This window comes from Toxorhynchites rutilus, chromosome 1 (genome assembly GCF_029784135.1).
Source record: "Toxorhynchites rutilus septentrionalis strain SRP chromosome 1, ASM2978413v1, whole genome shotgun sequence".
NCBI lineage: Eukaryota > Metazoa > Arthropoda > Insecta > Diptera > Culicidae > Toxorhynchites > Toxorhynchites rutilus.
The window spans coordinates 254927-279295 of NC_073744.1; the positions used below are offsets into that span (position 1 = coordinate 254927).

The following is a 24369-nucleotide window of genomic DNA, read 5'->3' on the forward strand; positions in this document are numbered from 1 at the left end:
CACAACTCAACACATGGGTGTCGCGTTCGTTGAGCGTATTTGTGACAATTTGTGTTTACCTGTGTGTGCTTACTCGATGAAGCGTCGTATTTTTTGTCGACGAAACTATTGTCAATGGTTGATTATTTAAAATATTATTCTTTGGTATCAATCAATATGCTGAAACATCTAGTAATTTTGTAAACATATAATATTTACCCATCTTTGAGCAAATTATGTCCGTTTTCATAACACAAATAAGTTTGTATTTTATATAATTTTATTTTTCTGTTTATTACTTGTCCATTTTGTATGGGTTTGATATTTACAAATTTTATTACACTGTATTATCTCATGTTCAAAGTATATTAGTGTCTCACTTACTCATAACATAGTTTTTGTCCTTTTTAACGAGATAATATTATATTTATGTCTTAATTCTGTAGCTTTATCCCTTACCATTTATGGTTAAATATATTTTACGTACATCATCAATTGTCGTTTATGATTACCTTTTACTTAAAATTTTTGGGACTTGCATCTTTCATTCTATCTGCAGTTATCAGTTACACAATCCTTATAGGCTAATGTCATGAGTTTTTACGTATGTTTTGCTCTGTTTCACGTATCATTTTTTTTTATAAATTATAAATACATGGTTTCCTTGTTTCTTTACGTATTTTCGGTTTCATCTGTGCTCATTTTTTTTCTGTGTCTTCTCCAAAATATCAACCAATTCCACAGACTAATCACATTAATTTCTTTCGCATCTTAGTTTCAGTGTTCCAATGTCGTTTAGTTCACATTGTTTTGTTTTGATTATACGGGAAAATTTCTTTCTCCCTTTATTTGAATGATGCCTTGCCGATAGTATGAATGATGTGTTGTAAAATATATCTAAATTTTTCATTCTACCGATTCACTACAGGAGCCGTATACCTCATATTCGTATATAGTCGTTTGATGAGTTTCTGTTTTCAGTGTTTGATTGTACCAAAAAGTCTAACGTCTCTAACTCAAAGCGGAAATTTAAATTCCATCACTGGGATCATGACTTCTCATTAGCAAAGTAACGCCTATAATACACTTGAGAAGTACTTTCTCATCAGTTATCGCATGGGCACGTATGATTGAAAATAACAGTTTCGTGAGTTTTAAATAGTAGTGAATGAAAGATGAATGTGATGTCCAATAATTAAATTATACTATTGCCTTTGGTATTGATGGTTTGGATACTATCTTTCACCTATCTTGTGCTATGAATGAGGTTAAAATCGCTTCCAACCAAATTTTAGTCGGAACGTGTCGGAAACAGAAATATTTTTTCGATGAATTTTACTATACGAGAAATTTATTTCAACTTTGTGTTCAGAGAAAAATAACATGGGGCAACAATTACTATCCGTAAAAATTCATTTCTCTACTGCAGCTGAAACTAAATTTGAAACTTCTGTAAAGTACATAATGTCTTATTAATTTTGACTTTTTCACAGATTTATTTGTTTTAGAGTATTCAAGCACTTTTGTACGTATATTATTAGAATATTTAATCATCTTCGCCACAAATATTTACCCTTTATCTAAAATCGATAAAAGATGTTCTTTTCATTGCACAATTAATATTTTTCTGTTTCTGTTTCCTTTAGCCAGCGATCTGATTAATGCTTGTCTACTAGATCTTGTAATTCTAAATTAACATTAGTTTTGAGGTCACATGAGTTGTTTTGCTTTTCTTCTTTCGTATTACTCTCATAATAAATAAGTAATAGTTGTGTTTTCGTATGAAATAGACTTGTTTTTACAAAGAAAGATGGTGCTAAGTGACTGTGTAAAGAACAAAATTCAGCAACCTATTCGAAACTCAATGGAAATACGAGAAATGATTTCGAAATCGATGCCATGATCAAGAAGCCTTTTTGTGTGAGAATCAAGCTGCACTTTTTTTTCTAATAAACAAAAGCGAATGTCATAAAATTGCTATTATTGTTATACTCTAGAAAAAGATGAGCACACGTGTTTACGCTGGCGATTGCGGCGGTGTCATATCGTTCTCGTCTCCAGATCCAGGTTCGCCCTTAGTTTTGTTTTCTTTTTTCCATTTCATTCGCCGATTTTGAAACCAAATCTTGATCTGACGTTCCGTCAAACAGAGGGCATGCGCAATCTCAATTCTCCTTCGCCTGGTCAGATAACGATTAAAGTGGAATTCCTTCTCAAGCTCTAGCGTTTGGTATCTCGTATAAGTTTGACGACCACGTTTTCGTTCTGAAATAGAAAAAAAGAAACAAAAAATATACATTTACCATATTTTGTTCAACTTAATGTCTAAAAACAAGAAAACAATAAATATGTTAAACTGAGTCACCTGACCTACTAAAAATAAAGAGATATGTTTTTAATGACTGTGGAGAAAAGCTAGTCGTTGATTGAAGATAGATTTTAGAACTTTTTTTTTTACAAATACAGATAAAACAATTCGATGGCTTGGTTGGATTGCACACAGAGTCAAAGAATTATAAAGTGATGTATTTTATTTCTCATGCGCCGTGCCACGGAGAACCCGGTTGGTTCTCTTAGTTTTCGTATAACGAGAATAGAGTGGAAGTCATAAATGTTAAAATTTAATGATAATTAATTTGGTGTCAAAATTCACCTTAATTAGATGCGTATATATAAAGCATTATTTGTTTCGTTTCCCATTCCCTGTAATGTGCTGCCACAACTGCCGTGCGACTTGCTGTAGTTTAGCCCAACAGTTTGAAAGAACATGATCATTGATGATATAGCTTCTAAATATAGTGATTCAGAGCACAAATTATTTTAAGTGTTTCATGAAATTTTCATACATTGTTAGAGCTTTTTTGAGAACTATCCATGACAACTATAGTTAATTCATTTGTTTCATTTCTCCGGAACGTGTTAATAATTGGATTTCCAGCTTATGATTACTTAGCAATTACCGCGAAACGCCATTAACTATTGCCTTTTTTCATTCTCTCAGCCAAGCTTGAGTAATGATTTTGAATGCCCATTTTCTTGATTACTCGATGGTTTTAGGTGTTGCTCAAGCTGAAAACTTTCCAAGTGATAGATAATGCAACCTCTAGCAAGTATCTAGGAACGAGATTCTAATTGCTTATTCATCATTCGGAGCGGCATTTCAAGCAAAACCCGAAAAAGCTGCTTTCTGAATTTCAAATCAACTTTTTTTGACCGTTCCAGCTTGCGGAGGGTAACAGAACACATTTTTATTCATCACAAAATTGGCTTCAATCTAGCTAGCAACATTAGATGGCTGCTCAGAAGAAAAAAAACTTTTGGAAAGGAATCCCTCATCCTGTCTCAAAGTTTTCCCCCTCTGGAGTTGGGTTCTTCTTTTTCGATTATCTACAACCGCGTCCGAACCAAGAGTTCGTGTTGGATTCATGGCGGCGTTTTTGCTGTCGTTTCCAATGGCTCGGAGTGGGATGGTTGTTCATGTTCCAGTCAGCTGTCAAATCTCTTGACATGGGTGCTCAAGTCCTGCTTTTGCCACTTTCCTTTCTCTAGCCGATGATGCTCACTTTCACGAATTTAAGGACTCGAGATAGCCTGAGTTTTCGTCTTCTTACGTTTGACAAGCGTTCCAATTATTATTCATCCCTGAGGTTTCTTGTAGTCCCACTTTAGCAGAGGAACGTGAAAGTTTTTTTTGTCTTACATGTCTTATTTCCTTGAGTTTCCTTCTTGCATCCGGATGTTAGTATGTTTATCATGTTTGTAAAAATATTCGTTTCATCACAAGAAGGAAATAACAATAAAAAATTGGTTCTTTTTGGTATTAAAATAATATTACCGGAAGAATATGAACAACTATTTTCAAGTTTATATTGATTCAAAAATATGGAATAAGTAATACAAAATTAGTCAAAGGCAAACATTTTCTTGTTTTGATTTCTCAATGTTCAATTAAACCGCACAGCGAAAATAATTTTATGTAATTAATTTTGCAAAATTTCCGAAACATATGTAAAACTGATCAAATTTTCCGGAATTTGAACGATTGATTATCTTAGAATTGTTTCCGATGCCTTCATTTAAAACGTACCTTAGTACATTCTGATGATCGTATTCTGCTTTGTAGGCTGCAATTTTTTTATATCAGATTACTACACAATCGAATAAATCACGATAGCCCTGGCAGAAAAAATAGCTAAAGAATGAATGTTTGCCGTTCATTTATTTATAGGTACTGGCAACGCGAAAGAAAGTTGCACTCAGTATAACCAGATTTAATCGGGAGAAACCTTTTTTGAAAACCAAACAGTGAGAATGGTTAGTTGAAAAAAAAATATTTTAAAGACATAATGTTAACTCTACCCTCCTTTCCTTCCTTTGCGGGTAATTCGTCCCCTTGCTATAAATAGTAGAATAAGTTGAAATGTAAATACACTATAGATATACGAATAGATTTATAAATTGAGTGTTCATCAACATTGTTACAATTTCCTTATATCCCATCCTTCTCCTAAAAATATGTCACCCTCCTAAACTCGAGTATACCGCGAGTAATCGGTTTTCCACCTTACTAACCATAGATGTAAGAAAATTGTTTATATATATAGTTTTAAAATTATATTTAAGAATTCGGCTCCTTTAAACTTAAGTAACTGAGCCTGTAAAAATAAACGAATTAAAAAAAAAATAATGTTAACTCATACAATAAATGTGCATATGAACAAAATGCTGCCAATCAAACATTTTAGCTGCTAGAAGATTGAATCATGAAGATTTGTAGAACAAAAATAAATACCAATCGCTAACCGAATTCAATACTTTCTCCTTGATAGCTGGGAATATCGTGAATTCAATAAGAAACAGTGATCAAGTTTGCAGGAAAAATCGACTCTTGAATAAGAAATAAAGTATACCCTTGTAACTATAGGTGTACAATCCGGAGGAGTTAAAATGTGTGCGTGTGTGAGATTGAGTGTGCTCCATGTATGTAACTAATGATTGCAATCAATTTTACTTTACATCTCAATTTCTTGCGACTTTTTTTCCGTCCGGCGTATTTGATGCAGTGTCTTTTGGTCATGTGTTCAGCCTTTTTCATTTCGAAATATTTGATCGGGAATTCATGAAACACTGGCTGTTCCTATGTTCGTACCCTTCAAGAAACAAAATGGTGATCGATAACAAGAAAGTTAAAACATGTATCGGTAATCTTCCAAGCACAAGAGGAGCAAATAAACTTCGTCGAAAACACAACCTTATGAACGTATTTAAGTTAATTTCAATTCAAAACTGAAACTTTTATTATTAATTTTAATGACAAATGAAAACATTTACATAATTTTTCACATGGCTAGAGAGCATCGGTTTGACATCAGTTCTGAGGTGACGTTGAATACGATAGGTGCAACAACTCTTTGCTTTCAAACCGAGCGGCGAGGAGTGCCGCGAGAAACTTGTGGGCTGTCCGAAGTGGATAAAAAGAGAAAAAGTAAACAATAAACTATCCCAACAACGACACGAACGTACAACATTGCGTCCAGTAAAAGAAACACTGCCAACGTAAACGAAGAATTCTATATAAAAAAATCTCTAAATAATATGATAATGTTGGAATTGAAATTAAGACATTTTTCAAACTGTCTCTTAGCGTAATTTTTCATCACGTAGCTGCGTCGTGGAGCCGATGGGAGCAAGGGAATTACCTCTGTCCATATCCTGTGTCTTTTTTGAACGCAAGAAATGAGCTGGAGTAAACCTCCTGTGGTTCCCAAGACGATCCTCATGGGCTCAATTCATACAATTTTCTCTTTCATTTTCATTCTCGGAATTAGGTTTATCGAAAGGTGAAAAATCATCTTCGAAAATGCTGATAAGGAAATATCGTGTTTCTGTTTTTTCTGGTTCCCCTCGCTCGGATCAACATTCCACATAGAAGAAAATTAATGATTATTATAAATCGAAATTTTATTCCTCTACCAAAAGGCGATTTAGCGATTAGGAAACGATGGATGAGTAAATATGAGAAAAAGTATTTTTTGGTTTTCAATTTTAATCTCTTAATTCAATGCGACGACTAGAAACCCAGCGGCCCGAAGTTGGTCCACCGTACAAGACTTGAGATTAATGATGGACAATTTGAATACTATTATCAGAATGTGCAGATCATAAATCAAGACCGTGACAACAACAACAATAAAAAAAAACAAATTAACTTGATGTTATATTACGTAATAAAATAACACTTTTTGTCGAAGAGGCATTTTAAATTACAGTAGTGTTGCATTGATAAAATATATTTGTTGCTTCCAAGATCAGCGTACGATTCAAGAGTTGAACCAGAGAGAAAAAAATATTGGAAGAAAATATGCCATCAACAAGTGGCTCGTAATTTTAAAACAACTGGTGTTTTCCCCCAGTTCAATACGTACTGCAGCCAGAAGTGGTGTGAGTAAACAGAGAAAATTTTCTCCCGGAAGAGAATTTGGAGAGTAAAATCTGATGGCTTCTGTTGCCGACGCAAACCATACCGAATATCCCCCACTCGGAAGAAGAAGATAACGATCAATAATAAATTTTATTCCCATCTACTTTGCACTTTCAGCACATTGCAGAGTATTCAATTATGCTTCTTTGTTGTTTATTTCATATTTCAGGTTCGAAATCGAAAAATACGATATCGTCTCAATTGTCTACCACAATAATTCAAAAACATTGTTGTTCTTAAATACCTAGCAGAACAAAAACTAATTCTAAATTAGTTTGAAAAATTGATTTCCACTAGAAGACGCTCGGGAATAAAATTCTATTACATCAAGAGTTTTAACTTCTCTTTCATCTACACGTAGGGACGTAGGGAAAATCTGAATTTATCTTTTATATATCTCATTTTTCGTTTGAAACATCTTGAAGCAGCGTATCAAAGGAAAGCGGAAAAGCGTGCTTAACTATGTTCAACAGCCGATGCTGCGGTTGTTTCTATCCATTTTCACAGCTTTTCTCACCGTCAGTGAAAAATGCCTAAACGCACTTTCTTTTCAGTGTTGAGTGGGTGTGATTTCTGGTGACTATTCTTAGTTGGTCGGGTCTCTCAAAGGATTATGCTGCTAGCGACAATCTATAGCATCGTATCTTGGTGAATCGATATGAGATTTGTTCCGCCCTCCCCGATATTCGGGTTTCCTTTTATGACATTTATAACCTATACACAAAGTGCTGTGTTCTCATTTATCAACATCTGAAACACAATAAAAAGATATTTTTCAAGATTTTCCCTCTTGGCTGTCCGATATTTCTTCAACGTTTTAGGGGGATAGTAAGTTCTATGGTATGGTAGGCGTTTGAATAATTTGCACGTTTGGTATTGGTGCTTGATCGGAAAAGCTAACAAAAAGGTAAGAAAGTGTGTGCTAAATGTGATATTTATACACATCGATTAGTAAGCATCTTTCCCGTGCAATCGAACTTGCTTACCAGAAACGCAGCACATCCTTGTTGATGATATCTCAAGATATCGACTGTCCGTCACGAATGCTCTAATAGATAGGAAATATTTGCGGTACATACGAAATAGGTATTAAACACTAATCTTCAGACGAATTGGTAGGATTTCGATGCTTTGATTACACAGGTTATATTGCACTGTCACTTTCCCACTCCCTAAGAAGGTATCTTAGTCTCATCCGTTTGGTGGGCTGTATCGAGTTAAACTAAATTTACCTTTCAAACTGTTCTGCAACTGTCTAGAAGTTGTTGCAAATCGAAACAAGCATTGCACGGACGAAATTTGCATTTCCTAGCGCAACAATGCAAGTGGTTGTAAATTATGTCATAAAATACCGCACAGTCGGACAATTGTGCAAAGGATATTTATTCGAAAACAGAAGGTAACCAAAAAGAATTCGGTGAAGAATTTATGGCCGATTTCATAGCTATGATCAAGTCTTGCCAAATCAAGCCTTGCGATTATGCAAAAATCGAATAGTTCAGTCACAGCAAGTGGTCTTCCCTTTTGGAAGTTACATTGGAAAATGACCCGGTCAGGACAAAGGCAATCAGTTAAAACTAGAGTAAATTTACTGTGACGACGGCTGGACGTTGGTGGAATCCTTTTTGTGTTGCATTCTAGGCATTTGCTTGCAGAAAAATGGGTGAATAATAAAACGCTACCTACTGTTTGGTCGAAAACAGGCGCAAAAGCAAATTTCGTGACAGGACACAGTAAAAAAAGTTACATTAGTTTTTCAAAATGATCTATTTTAACTAAATGTTATATTAGTTTTTCGATTAAAAATTGAACATTACATGTAGAAAAAAATGCAACATATAACGTAATCTTTTATTTTAATTATTCTCCTTTTTAGGGATTTTTTCGACAATATAGTTTATTATTTGCCTCGTTCTCCACGGAGAATTCTTTTAGCTTGGGTAAAGAAATTCATTCAAAAATGTATTAAATATGAATTTTATTGTATAGCAAACAGCTTTAAACTAATATTTATGTTAGTTTTTTCAGTAGTTATTCTCACTTTCGTCTGAGATCTCATTTAACCAATAATTTTTCACATTATAAAATTTAGTTTTTTGATGCATAACCTAACAGAATTGGTCTTATGATATTATATGTTTTCATAGAAGTATATGACCTTGAGTTAGTTAGTTTTTTTTTGACATATGGTAACAACTGTCACATGCTTTATAGTTAGTTTGATGTTGTTATTCATGTTATGATTACTGTTAGATCACGTAATAATTTTTGATTATTGTATAATTATTGTAAGATCATTGTCTAAAACCTTCTTATCTTAGACCATAGCTCGAACTCTTCGTCGTACACGGCTTTTACCTGAACTCTGTTCCCACTTGTTTGTTTTGTTGCCAATTTCCATTTCCGTTTGAAATCCTTTAGTTCTTTTCATAACTCATCAGAATACCTCGATAGGTCTTAGTTCCGGAGCATTTGCCAGACTCATCTCCTTAGGAACCACCGTAATCTTCGCTGTACCACTGATTGGTGGGATCTGAATGGTGACTAAGCCCGACCAGAATAGACAATCTACCTCATGATGTTACAGGAAAGGCAGTAGTCTCTTGTGTATGTGCTCGTCCTGGGAAACTAGCATGGTCTCAGAAGTAACGAATGTTTCGCTTTTTAAATCACAATTGCAGATAGCTTGTCAGACAAGAGACTTTTGAAAAATTTCGACTTATTCTTGACTTTACATTCGGGGCACTCTTACGGCCAATCGAAAGGCAGTACGTGACGTCTTCCATAATTAAGCATTTATATTTTGTAAACAAATTTTCGTACAGTTTTCTCGATCGGTTCTTTGGTTCCAAATTCTGCTTTGCATTCGGTCCTGCGCAATCTGGGTCCTAAAACTTTTTGGACGTAGGATTGCGAAACATTCACCTTTTTCGCCGCTTCCCTCGATGACAGCTTCGAGTTTCGCTTGAAAAGATGGCTTTCGCATGTGTAGAGTCCACTAGCTTTTCCAGTCTGCCCCTTCCGGGTTTCCGGGCGATGGTCAGACTTTCCCAGAATCGTCCCAGAACGTCACACGCCGTGGATTTCGGGAATTTCGAAAGTTCTCTTGAGCGGATAGACCATGATTTTCGTTTCGAGCGTGCAGGATCGAATTGCGACGCGCTTGCTCCGGTCAAGCCATGATATAAACGAATTAACTTATCTTGACACCCAATGTCACTGTGATTCTGGCAGTGTTTTTAATGTGTTCGGATTTCTTCGTGTTCAGTCTTTAAGCATTTTTTGTATGACTGGTGATGACGGGTGAGCAACTCAATTCGTTGCGTTTTTGTTGCATGAAAAACGTATTTATTTGAATAATCAAATGAATTAATACATTATTCAAAGTATTGGCCATCACCAGCCACAATTTTTTCCATCTTTCTGGCAATTTACGGATTCCGTCACGAAAGAAGTGTTCATCTTATGAAGCCAAGAATGAATTCAGAAAAAAATTTATACCCTGTTCTGAAGCAAAGCGTTTTTAACTCAAAGTATTCTGCATTAATCGAAACAAATGGTAGTCGGAAGAGCCAAGGTCTGAGCTATAGGGTGAACCAGTATTTCCCATCGGTACCGTGGATATTTGGCTTCGGCGTTGATGTTCCTGGTTGCCCGGACTTTACATAAGATGCCCTTTTGTATTATCGCAGTGAATCCATTTTCCGTCCACGGTAACGATTCGATGCAAAAAAAGACTTCCTTTTTGAGCCGTTAATGAAACATTTCTGACAAGCTAAATTGCAGTTCGACATCTCTTGCTTTCAATGCCTATGGAACATAATTTTCTTGCTTCTGGGTGTATCTTGCGGCTTTGAGTCGTTTAGAAATAGACTATTGAGTTACTCCTAATGCTTCATTCTGTTTGCATTCGACATGAATCTTGATTGAAATATTTCGGTTGTTCCGGACGCTTAATACTTAATACAAAAATCACAACTTTTAAGTAGTTGAAAAAATTCTCTACAAAATCTATCCGATGGCACAGAGTCACCAGAAACTTTCACAAGCATTCGATGCATTCCCAATGGAATATCAAAACGTCCCACAAATAGTGCTTATTTGCAACTAAACTCGACATTTTAAACGCAATAAAAATCGAACTTGTTGCGTCAAACTCGCGGATTTGTAAACAGTATTTGGTTAACAGATGTCGACACTTCATGATTCAGTAAAAATCTAGTGTCACCGTCGACTATTTATAACACCCTGAACCATCCCGTGGAAATGGAACGAATTAAGTTGCACACGCAATATAATATCGCAAAGATGTGTGCAACAATTGATTGGAAATAATTGTATGCGTCTATCAAATTAAATAAAGTTGTATTTCTCTTATCTCAAGAGAAATTGTATAATTTCAAAATTTCAAGCATAATCTAAACGCGCTAAATAAGAAGTTATGATTAAAAGAGAAAATTCGTGCAGTTTATGGACCCGATACTGTAACGATTCGCACAGCACAGCGTTGGTTTGATCGATTTCGTTCTGGTGTAGTGGCTGTCGAAGATACACCCCGTACTGGTAGGCCAATCGTCGTGGAAACCGATAAAATCGTTGAAATCATCCAAGTAGACCGGCATGTGAGCACTCGCTCGATTGGCCAGGAACTGAGTACAGACCATAAAACCGTTTGGAACAATTTGCAGAAGATTGGATTCCGAAAAAAACTGGATGTATGGGTGCCACCAAGTTGACGTAAAAAAATCTTTTAGACCGATGCACTGCTGAAACGGAACGAACTCGACCCATTTTTGAAGAAGATGGTGACTGGTGATGAAAAGTGGATCACGTACGACAACCTAAAGCGACAAAAGTCGTGGTCGAAGCGCGGTGAGCCGGCCCAAACCATCGCCAAGCCCGAATTGACGGCCAGGAAGGTTTTGCTGTGTATTTGGTGGGATTGGAAGGGAATCATCTCCTATGAGCTGCTCAACTATGGCCAGACCCTCAACTCGGTTCTATAGTGTGAGCAGCTTGACCGTTTGAAGCAGACGATTGACCAGAAGGGGCCAGCAATGATCAATAGGAATGGTGTTGTTTTCCACCAGGACAAGGCTCGGCCTCACACATCTTTGATGATCCGCCAGAAGCTCTGGGAGCTCGGATTGGATGTCCTATTGCACCTACCGTATAGTCCTGACTCCAAGTGATTATCATCTCTTCCGGTCCACGAAAAACGCTCTTGGTGATACTAAGTTGGCCTCAAAAGAGGCTTGCGAAAACTGGCTGTCTGAGTTCTTTGCAAATAAGGAGGGGGCGGGGGGTATTTATAAGGGGGGATAATGAAGTTGCCTTCTAAATGGCAACAAGTTTGCGATATGAGTGATATGAGCTATGTTCCTGAGTTCTTCATTATGCTTCGATGTATCGTACAATTCGAAACAACGTAGAATTTTAAAAGCGAAATGCACGTTATATAGAAGTTTTCCTGTAGTATTTTTCATAGGTGAGAGATATTTTCTTCAGTTGGAAACTGAATGTGACAATTTGTTCGAAAAAAAAACAAAAATTTCTAGAAGGGCTCATAAAATAGATTTTTTAAGTCAATAAATTAATTTTCCGGGTAGATCACTTCACGCACAAGTCACATTATCATTTGAAAAATTTGAACAAATGAAAATAAAACAATATCTTTAAATTGACCTCCATTGGTGTAGTCCTACGTCTCTTTGGTTATGTCCCCGATATTACTCATTCGTCGTTTTGCATCGTTTTAATCGTATGTCTAGTTCTCAACGTCTCAACGTACTATTACTTGCGTCTTTTTCACTTGTACATTTTTTAGATTCCTATGCTGATTCCTATGAGATTTGAACACACATTGAATGTGTTCTGAGTGGCAAATGGTTGGTTGCGCGTTTGTTTACTAAGCGATCGATCGTGAGTTCAAAACATAGGGCCCTCAATTGACCATCTTTTTCGTGTTGTTGAAGAAAAACTACGTCCACGCAGCAATCATCAGCGATGGGGGTCGAATAATGGTCGAAGTCCTGGCCTCTCTCCAACTGTTCAAGCTCTGCTTGCAACAAGAAGAAACATTGGGCTGTTGTGCTGTTAATAACACAACAATGATCATATCAACTGTCTCCGATGTTCGGTCAAACTGAACAGTGTAACAGAACCAATACCTTTTTGCCTAAAAATTTTTTAATGAGGGCTTGGCCACTGTCTGAGCCGCTTCAGCGGGCTTCGACCACGACCGTTTGCGCTTCACGTTGTCGTAAGTGACCCACTTTTCATCGCCAGTCACCAACCGCTTCAGAAACGGGTCGATTTTGTTGCGTTTCAGCAGCGATTCACATGCGTCGATACGGTCAAAGATGTTTTTTTGCGTCAACGTGTGTGGCACCCATACATCGACCTTCTTTGTGAATCCAAGCTTCTTCAAATGGTTAATAACTGTTTGATGACTTATCCCCAACTCTTGGCCGATGCTACGGCTGCTACTATGCCGGTCTTTCTCGGCTAATTCAGCGATTTTGTCGCAATTTTCGACGACAAGCCTTCCGGAGCGTGGTGCATCTTCGACGACCTCTACACCAGAACGAAAACGTTGAAACCATCGTTGTGCGGTGGAAATAGAAACTGTATTGATCCATAAACTGCAAAAAATTTATTGACAGCTTGAGATGCATTTTTGCCTTTGTCATAGTAGTACTGTAAAATATGTCGGATTTTCTCTTTATTTTGCTCCATATTTGCGACACTATAACTCACGAACGACTTAACCAAACAAAACACTGTCAAGGCCTATATTATAGCGCGCAAAAATACCTTTCCAACAAGCTATAGTATGACTCGATACAATGAAGACAACTAGAACTACGCGCTTTCAACGACACCTCGCGGAAATATCGCAGGACTTTTTTGACAGTTTAATATATAATTATCTTTAGATATAATTTTTGTATGACATTTTTTCACTACTTGCAAGCAAAAGTGATTTTCATTTACAAAGAGTACTAATTTGTTTGGGAAAAATAATTTTCATTCATAATTTTTGTTTTTAAAGTGTGTTCATTTCTGGAATGTAGTTTTCATATGGAATACGAAAACCCTGCCTGTGCCACCTTTTGTATAACTTTTACGTCAATGATACGGATGATTGTTTATTAGGTAATTGTACGCTGAGACAACTGGATGGAGTTATCTGCATCGTGGAAACTAGTCCGGCCACTCTGCAAAAATCATTGAAAGATACTCAGGACAACCTCTCCTCATGGGCTATCATGCTGGTTATCAAATTATTTACAGGAAAACTGAATTTTTTGACGTAGGACTACGTCTTTCATTTCTATACCGGGGTGTAAAATCAAAGTTTCGAAACCGAAAGCGTTACGCCGGAGACCGATATTTTGAGCGTTAATAGCTCCTAAACAACTGAACGAAATGGTATGATAAACACTTCATTCGAAAGATAAAATGTCTACGCGTTTTATACTTGTTACTTTTTGGTCTAAAAACTTGTTTCAATAGCCTTAAAATTGTTCTCAAAACAGGCTATTGAAATCATCAATCGGTATATAAGCGAGCGCCGCTCGGAAATCCACTCAGTTCTAATTGAACAGCGATTGGAGCATGTTGTCGCTTTTGTGGTGAAGCTCTTCGTGTTTATCATGAAAGCGCGGATGAACGGTGTCACCAAGAGCCTGTTTGTGCACCTTAGGCCAGAAGGAAATCAATCAGGAGGAGAGTGATGCCACAAACGGTTCCCCGGGAAGACATCGCTACACACACACATACACGCGCGGAATTCTTCCCGTTTGGATGCCATTCAGCATCGAGAAAGTTCCGGAAAGATCTAATCATTTCTGGAATATAATTTGCCAGTTCCTCTGGGAATTTAAAAATACATTCATGTGAAAGAGTTTATTTTAATGTTTTTGAACCATATAACACAGCGACCAAAAACATTTGATTTTGTAATTTTTCAACCAAGTGTAATTAGCAGGAAAACTTCTGAAGATTATTCTTCCCCATCAGTAGGATATTTCCGTATCCAATATTGTATGCGCACGCAATCGATTACTACTCAGTCGCCGAAAGTTTCGAGCTCAAAGAGTTCATTCCCCTCTAGTTTGCCTTCCAAATTGCCATCGTAAACCACACCTTCTCTCGATTCAATCACACACACAAAACATACTTAAGCGATATTCTGGTGGTGAGACGCATTCATTTTTCGTGAGTACATCGACAAGACAACATCGTTGCCTAACGTGCTGGACGAGGTGGACGGCGAAGAATCGATACATACACGCGCGGAATTCTTTCCGTTTGGATGCCATTCAGCATCGAGAAAGTTCCGGAAAGATCTAATCATTACTGGAAAATAATCTGCCAGTTCCTCTGGGAATTTAAAAATACATTCATGTGAAATGTGTGTGTTTATTTCAATGTTTTCTATCCATGTAACACTGTGACCAAATATTTTTCAATCAAGTGCTATTAACAGGTGGTTATCGAGTTAGTATTAACTACTGGTGGGCTTCCAGTATCGAGGAAAATGTGGAAATATCTAATCGTTGCTGGAAAATAATCTGCCAGTTCCCCTTGGAATTGAAAATTACATTCAAGCGAAAGAGTTTATTTTAATGTTTTCTATCCATAAAATATCCATATAATACCTTTGGTTTTGTGATTTGTCAATCAAGTGCAGTTAGCAGGAAAGCTTTTGAAGACTATTGTTCAGAACAAGGTTTTTCGTATCCTATATTGGATGCATAAAACCTTGTGCCTCCAACGTAACGCTCTCGTTTTCGAAGTCCCCCAAATATTCATTTATTCATTCATTCAGAATGGATTTAGATTCAACTTCAAACAAATGATCTCTAAATCAACGATAGTCCTACGTCACCCTATCGTTCGTGACCCTAGGGAGCACGAACCTACCCATTTCAAACTTCACATATCCGGTTATTCGCGCTATGGTATTCAAATATCTGGGGGTGTATTTCGACTCTAAACACACCTAAGGAAGGCACATTACTAGGACCAACATTCCCCAAATAGTAATTGGAACATGGTTGGGCACTCATTCAGAAAATCTCAATAAATGCAGCTGCAGCAACGATATTATCCGTGTAAGAATATGGTAAATCCCACAAAATTATCTCACAGATTCCTTATCCATTGCAAGATCATGAATCTATTGGTGATTGATAACTTCGAAAATCTACTCAAACTATCTCCTCAGACGAGTTTCATGTCTATATACTATGAGTAGTTTACCCATACCCTTCATCATACATCTATCAAACCTTAAATTTCTACTTTGTCTTGGAAATACATTCAGTGGAACCCCGATAATCCGCGATCCGCGAAATCACGCTCCAAAGTAAATCTATAGGCTTTCCCCGAATTTGCCAGTTAATTAGATGGATAGTTTAATGATTTCTGTATTGATAAAACATAGTTTTCATGCTGAAATATATTTTTTTCGTGTTTGGAACTCATTCTTAGTCCTTCATAGCGTTATCCGCGATTTTAGTCATTCGCGGTGAGCTAGCCAGACTATTTCGCGGATAATCGGGGTTCTACTGTACATACCCTCCTTGCAGATACAGACAGTACGAGTCGACTGTTGTTGCGGTCAGTGGCAGGCCATTCGACAGAGATGCACCACATTCGATACTGTGTACAGACTAGTCTGGCGCTACTGATCAATGGTCAGCTGCATCCCAATAGTTAGTATCTCGGGTCGACAATTTGACGAAACCGAGAATAATGATTCTAAGATAGCATAAAATAGGTGTTGGGACTCCATTGAAAGCTCAAATAATATAGACTTTAAGCAGACTTTTTCATCAACATTTTGCGTTTCATAACTATAGAACTACTCTATTTTTCTTAGTTTCCAGAGATATGTTAGTCAGAAGTAATGAAGTGCAATGAAGTACTTCAGAATCATTTACTTTCGTTTTTGCATCAAAAACATCGTCATAATTGGGTAATTTGGCATCAATTTATAAAATCCGAAAAGTCATGGAATGGTTTAATGAATAGGGGCTTCAGATTCTGGTCTGGTCAGCTTGTTTACCAGATCAAAACCCTATAAAGAACTTATAAGGAGTGTGGATGCAACTTACAAGCAGTATGAGTGATTTGAAGAGCTTAACCGAGCAGTATACTCTGCGAAGAACGAGATACCATCTACAATATGGTGCAGCTCTGGAATTTTAATTTTTTGAATGTATCGCGCCTGAACACAACAATAAAGTTCAATTGGCCAGTCTTACAGATGAAGATAGTTGTTATATCCTACAATATTTACTTCAATTCAACCGAATTTTCTCTTTGTTGATTTCAACAACAGCAAACAAAAAACAGCAAAAGATTTTTATAAATAGTGTGAAATGGTCGGTGTTAAGTCAGACCCGGCCATGTGACATTTTCATGATTTAGAGAAAAAATGGGCTTGAAGTTTGATGCGATACGGGGTTTTCATTGAGCGCTCAAAACATTTTCGTTAATTTATTCCTGCTGTACGCGTGATTCTCCAAATTTGATAAATGTGGAATGTAGATTACCAAATGTTTCACCCAATGCAATCAAAAACCCGATTTTTTTTATTTTGCGACTTGATCTCCTCTGACTTAACACCAACCAAATGTCGCCTTGACAACGAGCATAAATATGATATTATTTGATCGATATAATTAGAGATATCGATCAGTACAGCCCTGTACAGAAAAAATAAAGGATACATTTTTTAGGCGAACCAGCTCAGCAGGTTGAAAGTCTCTAAAAAAAGGATTCCTTTTCCCCAACCTAATACTAATCTAATAAACTAATCTTGAGTAAACCGCAAGTATCAATTGTTTTGTTCCCTTCAGTACTACCATAGATTTTAAGTTTTGAGATCATAGAATCCCGACCGCGAAGAGCTAATGCCGGGTCTGATAAATAATATATTTTGAGAAAAAAATAACAATGAAGACACATGGATTCATAAATTTAAAAACATTGCATTGTTTCAACATTCTTGTCATTACTGTTAGTTCAATTGTGTGTGTTCAATTATTCTGTTTTCATAAACGATTTATAATGCGGCGACTTCCGGGTATTTACCCATTTATAAAAATTACGGGAAAATCGATGTTCCAAAAACCTGTACAATGAAATCAATTTCCATGGTTATTCAATAATACATAATAACCGAAGCACTGAGAACTACGATTCAATATGGCGCTGTTTTTTGTATGGTTTGTATGGCTTCCTAGTGTGAACAAGTTCTATGAATATTACTAACCAATGAGATTCATTTTTAGCCCTATATAATCGTTAACTCTCGTACAACGAAACGACATCAAAATGATTGATGATTTCTATTCCAATTCACAAAAAAAAACTAGTGCACTAGAGTTGTAACCTGTCAATCAAAACATAATAAGATTTTGATGGTATCCTTTGCCTGCACATATATGGTTCAAAAAGATGGAGAACTTGTCGAATTAGGCGCTGCCACCGATTTTGTACATACGTGCATTGGTGGGATTACACCGACAAAAGATGATGGTTGGTTGGGAACCGTAAAATTAAAAAATCATTAGGAAGCCATTTTTGTTTCATTTTTCTTTATTTCCCCTTACGACTCCTCAGGTAAATTAAAAGCGTGAGTGAATGGCAATGAAATTCTCCACATCCGCTGTGTTATTATGAAGCTTTTGATACCAACTCTTCTGATGGAGGGAAAGTTATGTTAATTTAAAAATAATTTCATTTCTGAATTGTGGAAAGCATTCATCAACAGCATTCTTGGATTGGATCGGTAATTATTGGCTTTTTTATTGTGAGAAACAATTTTGGCCAACATAATGACCGAAACTCAGTTCTGGCAGAGATTGTTTTTCTCCAAACATGAAAGAATAGCGGAAACGTCGGAATGAATTTCCTAGTGTCTTCCACATAGTTCTAGCGACGAAAAGGTGCAAATTTCAAGTTATTTTTTAAAAAGCGTGAAGTCAGAGGATGGTCTGAAATTTAAATTAATACCTTTTCATTTATCTTCGGTCCAGTGTCTTGAATTGCGCTGCTCTCTTTTGGGTTGATGTTGTCAAGAAGAAAAATATTCTTCCGCATCTCGTGAACGCGGAGAAATGAAAATACGACGGAAAAAGGACGGCAGAAGAAGCAACTCAAGAATTAAAACAAAATTAACCCAGCGAAAGAAAAATATCCCAAGCAAGCTTTTTCCTGTTTCTCATTTTCGAACACAAATGTTGTTTCGTGGTGTTAGGGAAAGCATTGAAGTAATGAAACATTTACGTTATGAGCGAAATGGACCTTTTCTGATTTGAAAAATGTAACCTTCCCACTCAGATAGTCAAATTATTTTCAATGATCAGGACACTGGATGATTGAATGTAGGTAAGTGTAAATGCATAAATGTCAGTTTTATATATTTTATATGGGAGGAATATAATGTTGATATTACTAATAAAAATAAATTGAATATTTCCCGCCATGATAACAAGATAACATAGTCACGGTAGTAATATTATTTTGAAATTTTAGTCTTGAATTCAGCCATTCTATGTCAAACCGATATGGTGGTTCTCAGATTTTCGTGAAAAGTAGTAATATTGTTCTTTATCGCAAAACATTAGATTCGTATTTTTTTTTTATTATGAAGGTCTTAAAAATTAACTATTTCCCTTTTTTTCAAAAAAGACTTTTTCAAAAATTCATGACTTTTGAACTACGGAACCGATTTTGATGATCGATATTTCAAATTAAAGGAAATGAGCCAATCTTCTTTGAAAACTGAAATGAGCCTGAAATTGGCTCATTTCAGTTCAAAGTTCAAAGAGCATTACACTCAGATTTTGTTTTCATAATTATTGATTATATTTGTTTTTCATTGTTACATGGTCTCGCAAGCCGCTATATTTTTTTTATATTTTACCTTGAAACTGAATATTTTTACACATTATATCTACAAATCAGAGATGTTTTTTTCGTTTCGAAGTTATGATGGTTAACCGATGGTCCAAAAATGCTTTTAAAAAAAAATTATAACTTTTGAACAACATATTGAATATTTTATGTAAAAAACCCTCAGCTTTCAAGAAAATATAAGAAAATATAGCGCCTTTGGTCCCGAAACCATGTAAACTATAAAAATTAAAAACAATCAATAATTATGAAAATAAAATCCATTTTTTGCAAGTGTAGGGTAAATGATCTCGGTTTGTCCAATTTGGAGTGTTTTTAAGCAACTAGTAAATGCAAATCGATTTTTCTTCATGAAAATTACATATAATCGATACGAGTTCGGGTTTGTTGAAAAGTCCCAAGTCTCTAGTTGCTAATACTACCATAAGGTGTCGAAATTATTCAATTTTTTATGTTTTTTAACGATTTTCCTCAAAGAGGAATTATGATCATGGTTTGATCACCTCTGATCATGGTTTGTCCGGCTTTAGAAATCACCATTTTTGAATGAAAACGTTCAAATTCTCAAGTAGATGTTGCATTTATCATTGCTTGAGTTTACTGTCATCATATTGATCCATTCATAATTTAGGCTTTCTTCAGAATATCGCATTTTCTTAAGCGTTTTTGAAAAGAGTCCACCTTAAGACACTCAACATAGAAAAACTTCATTTCTGCTATACGCGAAGGACACCATAAACAAACTGCAGCGCGCCAAGCGGTTGCCATAGAAATCATGTGGACAAAACAACATTATTGGATTGGACAACTCATGATCAGAATTGAGTTCATTAAAATGCGTTAATTTATGCGTTTAGGTTTAGCTATGTAAATCGGATACAAATTGTTTGCAAGAATGATGTTTACAATATTTGTGAGTGTTATAATCTAGAAATGGTCTGATACGTGCCAAATAATCATCTGTTGGTTGATTAAAAGTTCAAGTGAGGAGCGCATTGACAACAATAGAATGTGGATCTTATAATCCTTTAAAACGTGTGAATCCGTAAAATATACTGTATAACTACTATAAATCATGAAGAAGACAATATTATTTATATATTTTGAAATATTCGAATACCTAATTTGACACAGGTGCGCTGAACTAGAGCATTCAAAACAGTGGACAAACCATGATCACATTTTCTACTGGACAAACCGAAATCATTTACCTTAATATTTTTTAATGAAGATTATCTCATTGGCTTCAATTTGATATGTCGATCATCTGAATCAGTCAATATTTCAAAAGTTATGAATTTTTAATTTCTGAAAAAAGGGAAAAAATGAGTTTTTGGACCATCGATTAACTTTGAAAAATCATAACTCCAAAACAAAAAAAAGCACCTCTCTGATTTTTAGATGTGTTATGTAACAACCCGCAGCTTTAAAGAAAATATATATAAAAATATAGCGCCGTTTGCCCCAAGGCCATGAAAACCATAAAAAACAAATACAATCAATAATTGTGGAAACAAAATTCGATTTGCTTGCGAGTGTAATATTTTCCAAAGAAGACTAGTTTATTGCCTTTAATTTGATATATCGATCATTAAAATCGGTGTAGTAGTCATGAATTATTGAAAAAAAGGCATTTTTGAAAAAAAAAAAAAAAAAAAGGGAAAAGTTGCTTTTCGAACCACCTAAAAGCGGGAATGGTCTTTCTGATGAAAAAATAAAAAAATGCGGGTCTAATGTTTTGCGATAAAGAACTAAATTACCACTTTTCACGAAAATCTGGGAATCACTATATCGATTTGACGTGGAATGGCTGAATTGTAATTTGTAAAAATAATACATACACATTTTATCATTCTACAAACAAGAACCATTTATCGGACCAACATTATTGTGTGGGAAATGATTTTATTTAAAGGTACCAACATGTACTTCCCTTGGTATTACACAGCGACATTCAACACATGAAGAAAGTATGAAGGATCCACGAAAAAAGGAAAAACGTTATTAATTTAGATCAAATTTTCCTTCTCTTCGTTCCATAGTGCAACTTTAAGTAATTTTCGCTTTCACTCAATTCGAGGCGTTGTAAAAAGAATTCTAATGACTAATAACGGCTTGCCGAGTGATGTGACATGATAAATTGATAACCGTTAATCTTGTATGGCGCTTAAAAGCAAAACTTACCGAACTGACTTCTCATCCACGGGTAAAGCGGCGATTGTAGTCCAGAGTTGGAATTTTGACTATTTGGCGGTGGCTGTTGTCCTTGGTGTAGTTGTGGAGGTTGTTGGTGCATCATATTTGGTGGTTGCTGGGGCACAACTCCAGGCGCGCCACCGCCTGTGTTTGTGTACATACCCATATGCTGTGGATTCTGGTGCACCTGTTCGGGAGGGAAACAATCCTAACATCAGCGGTATTATCTTGTCATTCGGTTCGAGATAACTTTGTAGACTTACCTGACCCTGTGCGTGTCCCATATGGTGTTGAGGTATTGTCATTTGTGCGGTATTCATATGGTGACCCATCTGTTCCAGTGGAGGGGACCCATTTTCAGCACCGTAGGTTCCAAGTCCGTTTGGGCCATTGCCTACCGCGGCCTGCAATTTACAGCTAGCGTAAACTATCGGTTGCTGCTGTTGAGGTTGTACTTGCGTTTGTTGTAAGGGATTGCCATTCGTTTGCTGAGGTATCACTCCACCCACCTGACTTGAAGGACTATCGGCTCGTACATATCCGGCAGGGTCCATATTTTGTTGGTAATATCCCATCCGATCATATGGTGGAAAACGTGGATATGGAGGCATGTTTCCCTGGCCGCCGTGGCTTTGACTATGATGATACATCTGTTGACTGGTATCAAGTCCGTCTACACCAGTACCAGGATAATGACCGTGCATATCTGAATTCATATAGGAATTTGTAAAGTACGACGTCATACTTTCACAATTATTTGTACTCATCGTCATTTTGAAAGGTTTGGTTTTGGATTCAAGCTTTGCTTTTTATGTAATTTCTCTCGAAAAGCAGTTAGGGATGTTCCAAAAAATAACACACGGCTCTAATTATCAAGTAGATTAGTGATCAACCATCTGTCTTGTGAGGGATCGATGAATACTGTGTGTGTGATTCATTAATTCATCGACATCAACTACTTGCGGTGAAAGTACCAAAATACACTGGAACTACTGAAACTCGTACGTTTTCACTTAATACTTTCAATTTTTCTTAAAACAAACTTAATTTCATTTAAAAAACTATCACAAAAGCTTTTCTTAGTTATGTATTGACTTTTTCTTGTCGAATTTATGCCTGGCATGAGTGACTTTTCATGAGGATGATTTTATACAGCTTGGTAATGAACACGATGAAAAATACTTGCTCTGTATAGCCTTTCTTTATGACAAACACAATGGAATTGTGTTAGAATTTTTGCCTCACACTGTAAAAAGCAGAATTTCTGATTCCGATCACATACGCGCACAAACACTCACACACACATTTGCACTTATCCGAACTTGAAAATAATTTGGACGAATTACGGGCGATATTCGGTGGTCCAATGTTGTAAATTATTCCAAAACCGGAACGAAATTCGAAAAAGCTGCTTTCAAAAGAGACGATGATCCATCGATGTTCCGGTAATATTACGTGAGTGCGATTCCAGCCGATAGCTCGTTCTGTAAATTGAAAAAAAGAAATTTACTGTTAAACAATATGAATTATGGTACGTATTTTGATGCTGCTTGAATCATACTGATGTTAATGAAAGAACGGATTCTCCAAAATGCTACCATACGTTTTAGTGGGTACTGTTCTTGGAAAATGTTTTCTGCATGTGTGAATTTGTCAGCATTTCAAGAAGACATGCAAGTGTGGCTCTGTTGATAGAGTGGGTTAGAAGCATTAGCGTTTGAGAAAGATTTGGAATTGATTTCTAATCTGGCCGCAGGATTTCCAATGTCAAGAAATAAGTATAGACTCTCAGCATTTTACCGCAACCAACCACTAATTAACTTAGCGTATCACAAATTACACCGTGTTCTATAAAAAGTGTTACAATTTTATCATCTCGTTATCCGTCGATACTTTTCAAAAACAATTTGTCGTCAATGTAGTAAAAAGTAAAAAGGTAAATTCATGAAAGTATCGGATCCATGTTCTTACGTAAAACGATACACTCAGGAAATTTCTCGTGTTTTCTGCCAGCATAAATTATAAACATAGGTACTGATACAAAGAGTCGGTGATTTCAAAGAGGTGCTGTGTGTCGAATGAGCTACCGATCCACATCAACGACGCGACTTAGTATACGCTCTTGATGCGTGATCATTCTTGTGTGTCAATGTTTTCAGAAAATACTCTCCTGTCGTCCCAGCAGTGGGGAAGTGTGTAGTTTATTTTGAAAATGAATAATTTGATTTCATGCTATACTCAAAGTGAGTTGCTTCGTAAGACTGTCTGTCAGATACCTTGTATGTGTCGGAATCAGCAAAAAGCGTGTACCCGTAATTGCTTGATTCGAAGTGCACCGAAATCATTGGCGCTTTCCCAGGCTAAAGGGTGTGGAAAATTCTTTGCGTCGATGGAAAATTCATCACTGAGAGTGAGATTATTACCGGGATGATAAATTAGTAAGCAGATCTCTCGGCTTGTAAACACAACAAAATGGCATCTACGATGCAGAACTTTTTTCAACAATGCCATTTTCCTATTTTCTTATGCTCCTTCACTTTCCTTCTTGTTTCTGATACTTTTGTTTCGCTATTTTTTACGGGATTCACCCAAACGTATCTCAGTCTTTTTGAAGCGGTGAAAAACAACTTCAGTTGCCAAACGTAATTAATTTTTACGTCGCGGTGCTGATCCTCTGAGAGCAGCGATGAGCATGAGAACAAAAAAGACTCGTGGTGGAAGGAAGGAGTGGGAGGTAATCCAGAGAGGACACGTCACCCACCAGGAGAAGCGAATCC

General features: G+C 36.3%; 1 protein-coding gene across 8 annotated transcripts in view; it reads right to left on the reverse strand.

The window, feature by feature from the left end:
- Positions 1-272: 272 nt before the first annotated feature.
- Positions 273-24369, reverse strand: part of LOC129774922 (homeotic protein antennapedia) — a 120302-nt gene continuing 96205 nt past the window's right edge. For 3 of the 8 annotated variants that reach the window (XM_055779002.1, XM_055779022.1, XM_055779012.1), the window contains 3 exons: positions 21856-23076; positions 21581-21800; positions 273-2244 (listed from right to left, as the gene is read on the reverse strand). In XM_055779002.1, the coding sequence (XP_055634977.1) occupies positions 1997-2244; positions 21581-21800; positions 21856-22365 (978 nt within the window). In that variant the 5' untranslated portion in view covers positions 22366-23076 and the 3' untranslated portion in view covers positions 273-1996. The remainder of the gene's footprint in view (positions 2245-21580; positions 21801-21855; positions 23077-24369) is intronic. The other 5 variants (XM_055779036.1, XM_055779059.1, XM_055779052.1 and 2 more) reach the window with 4 other exon arrangements.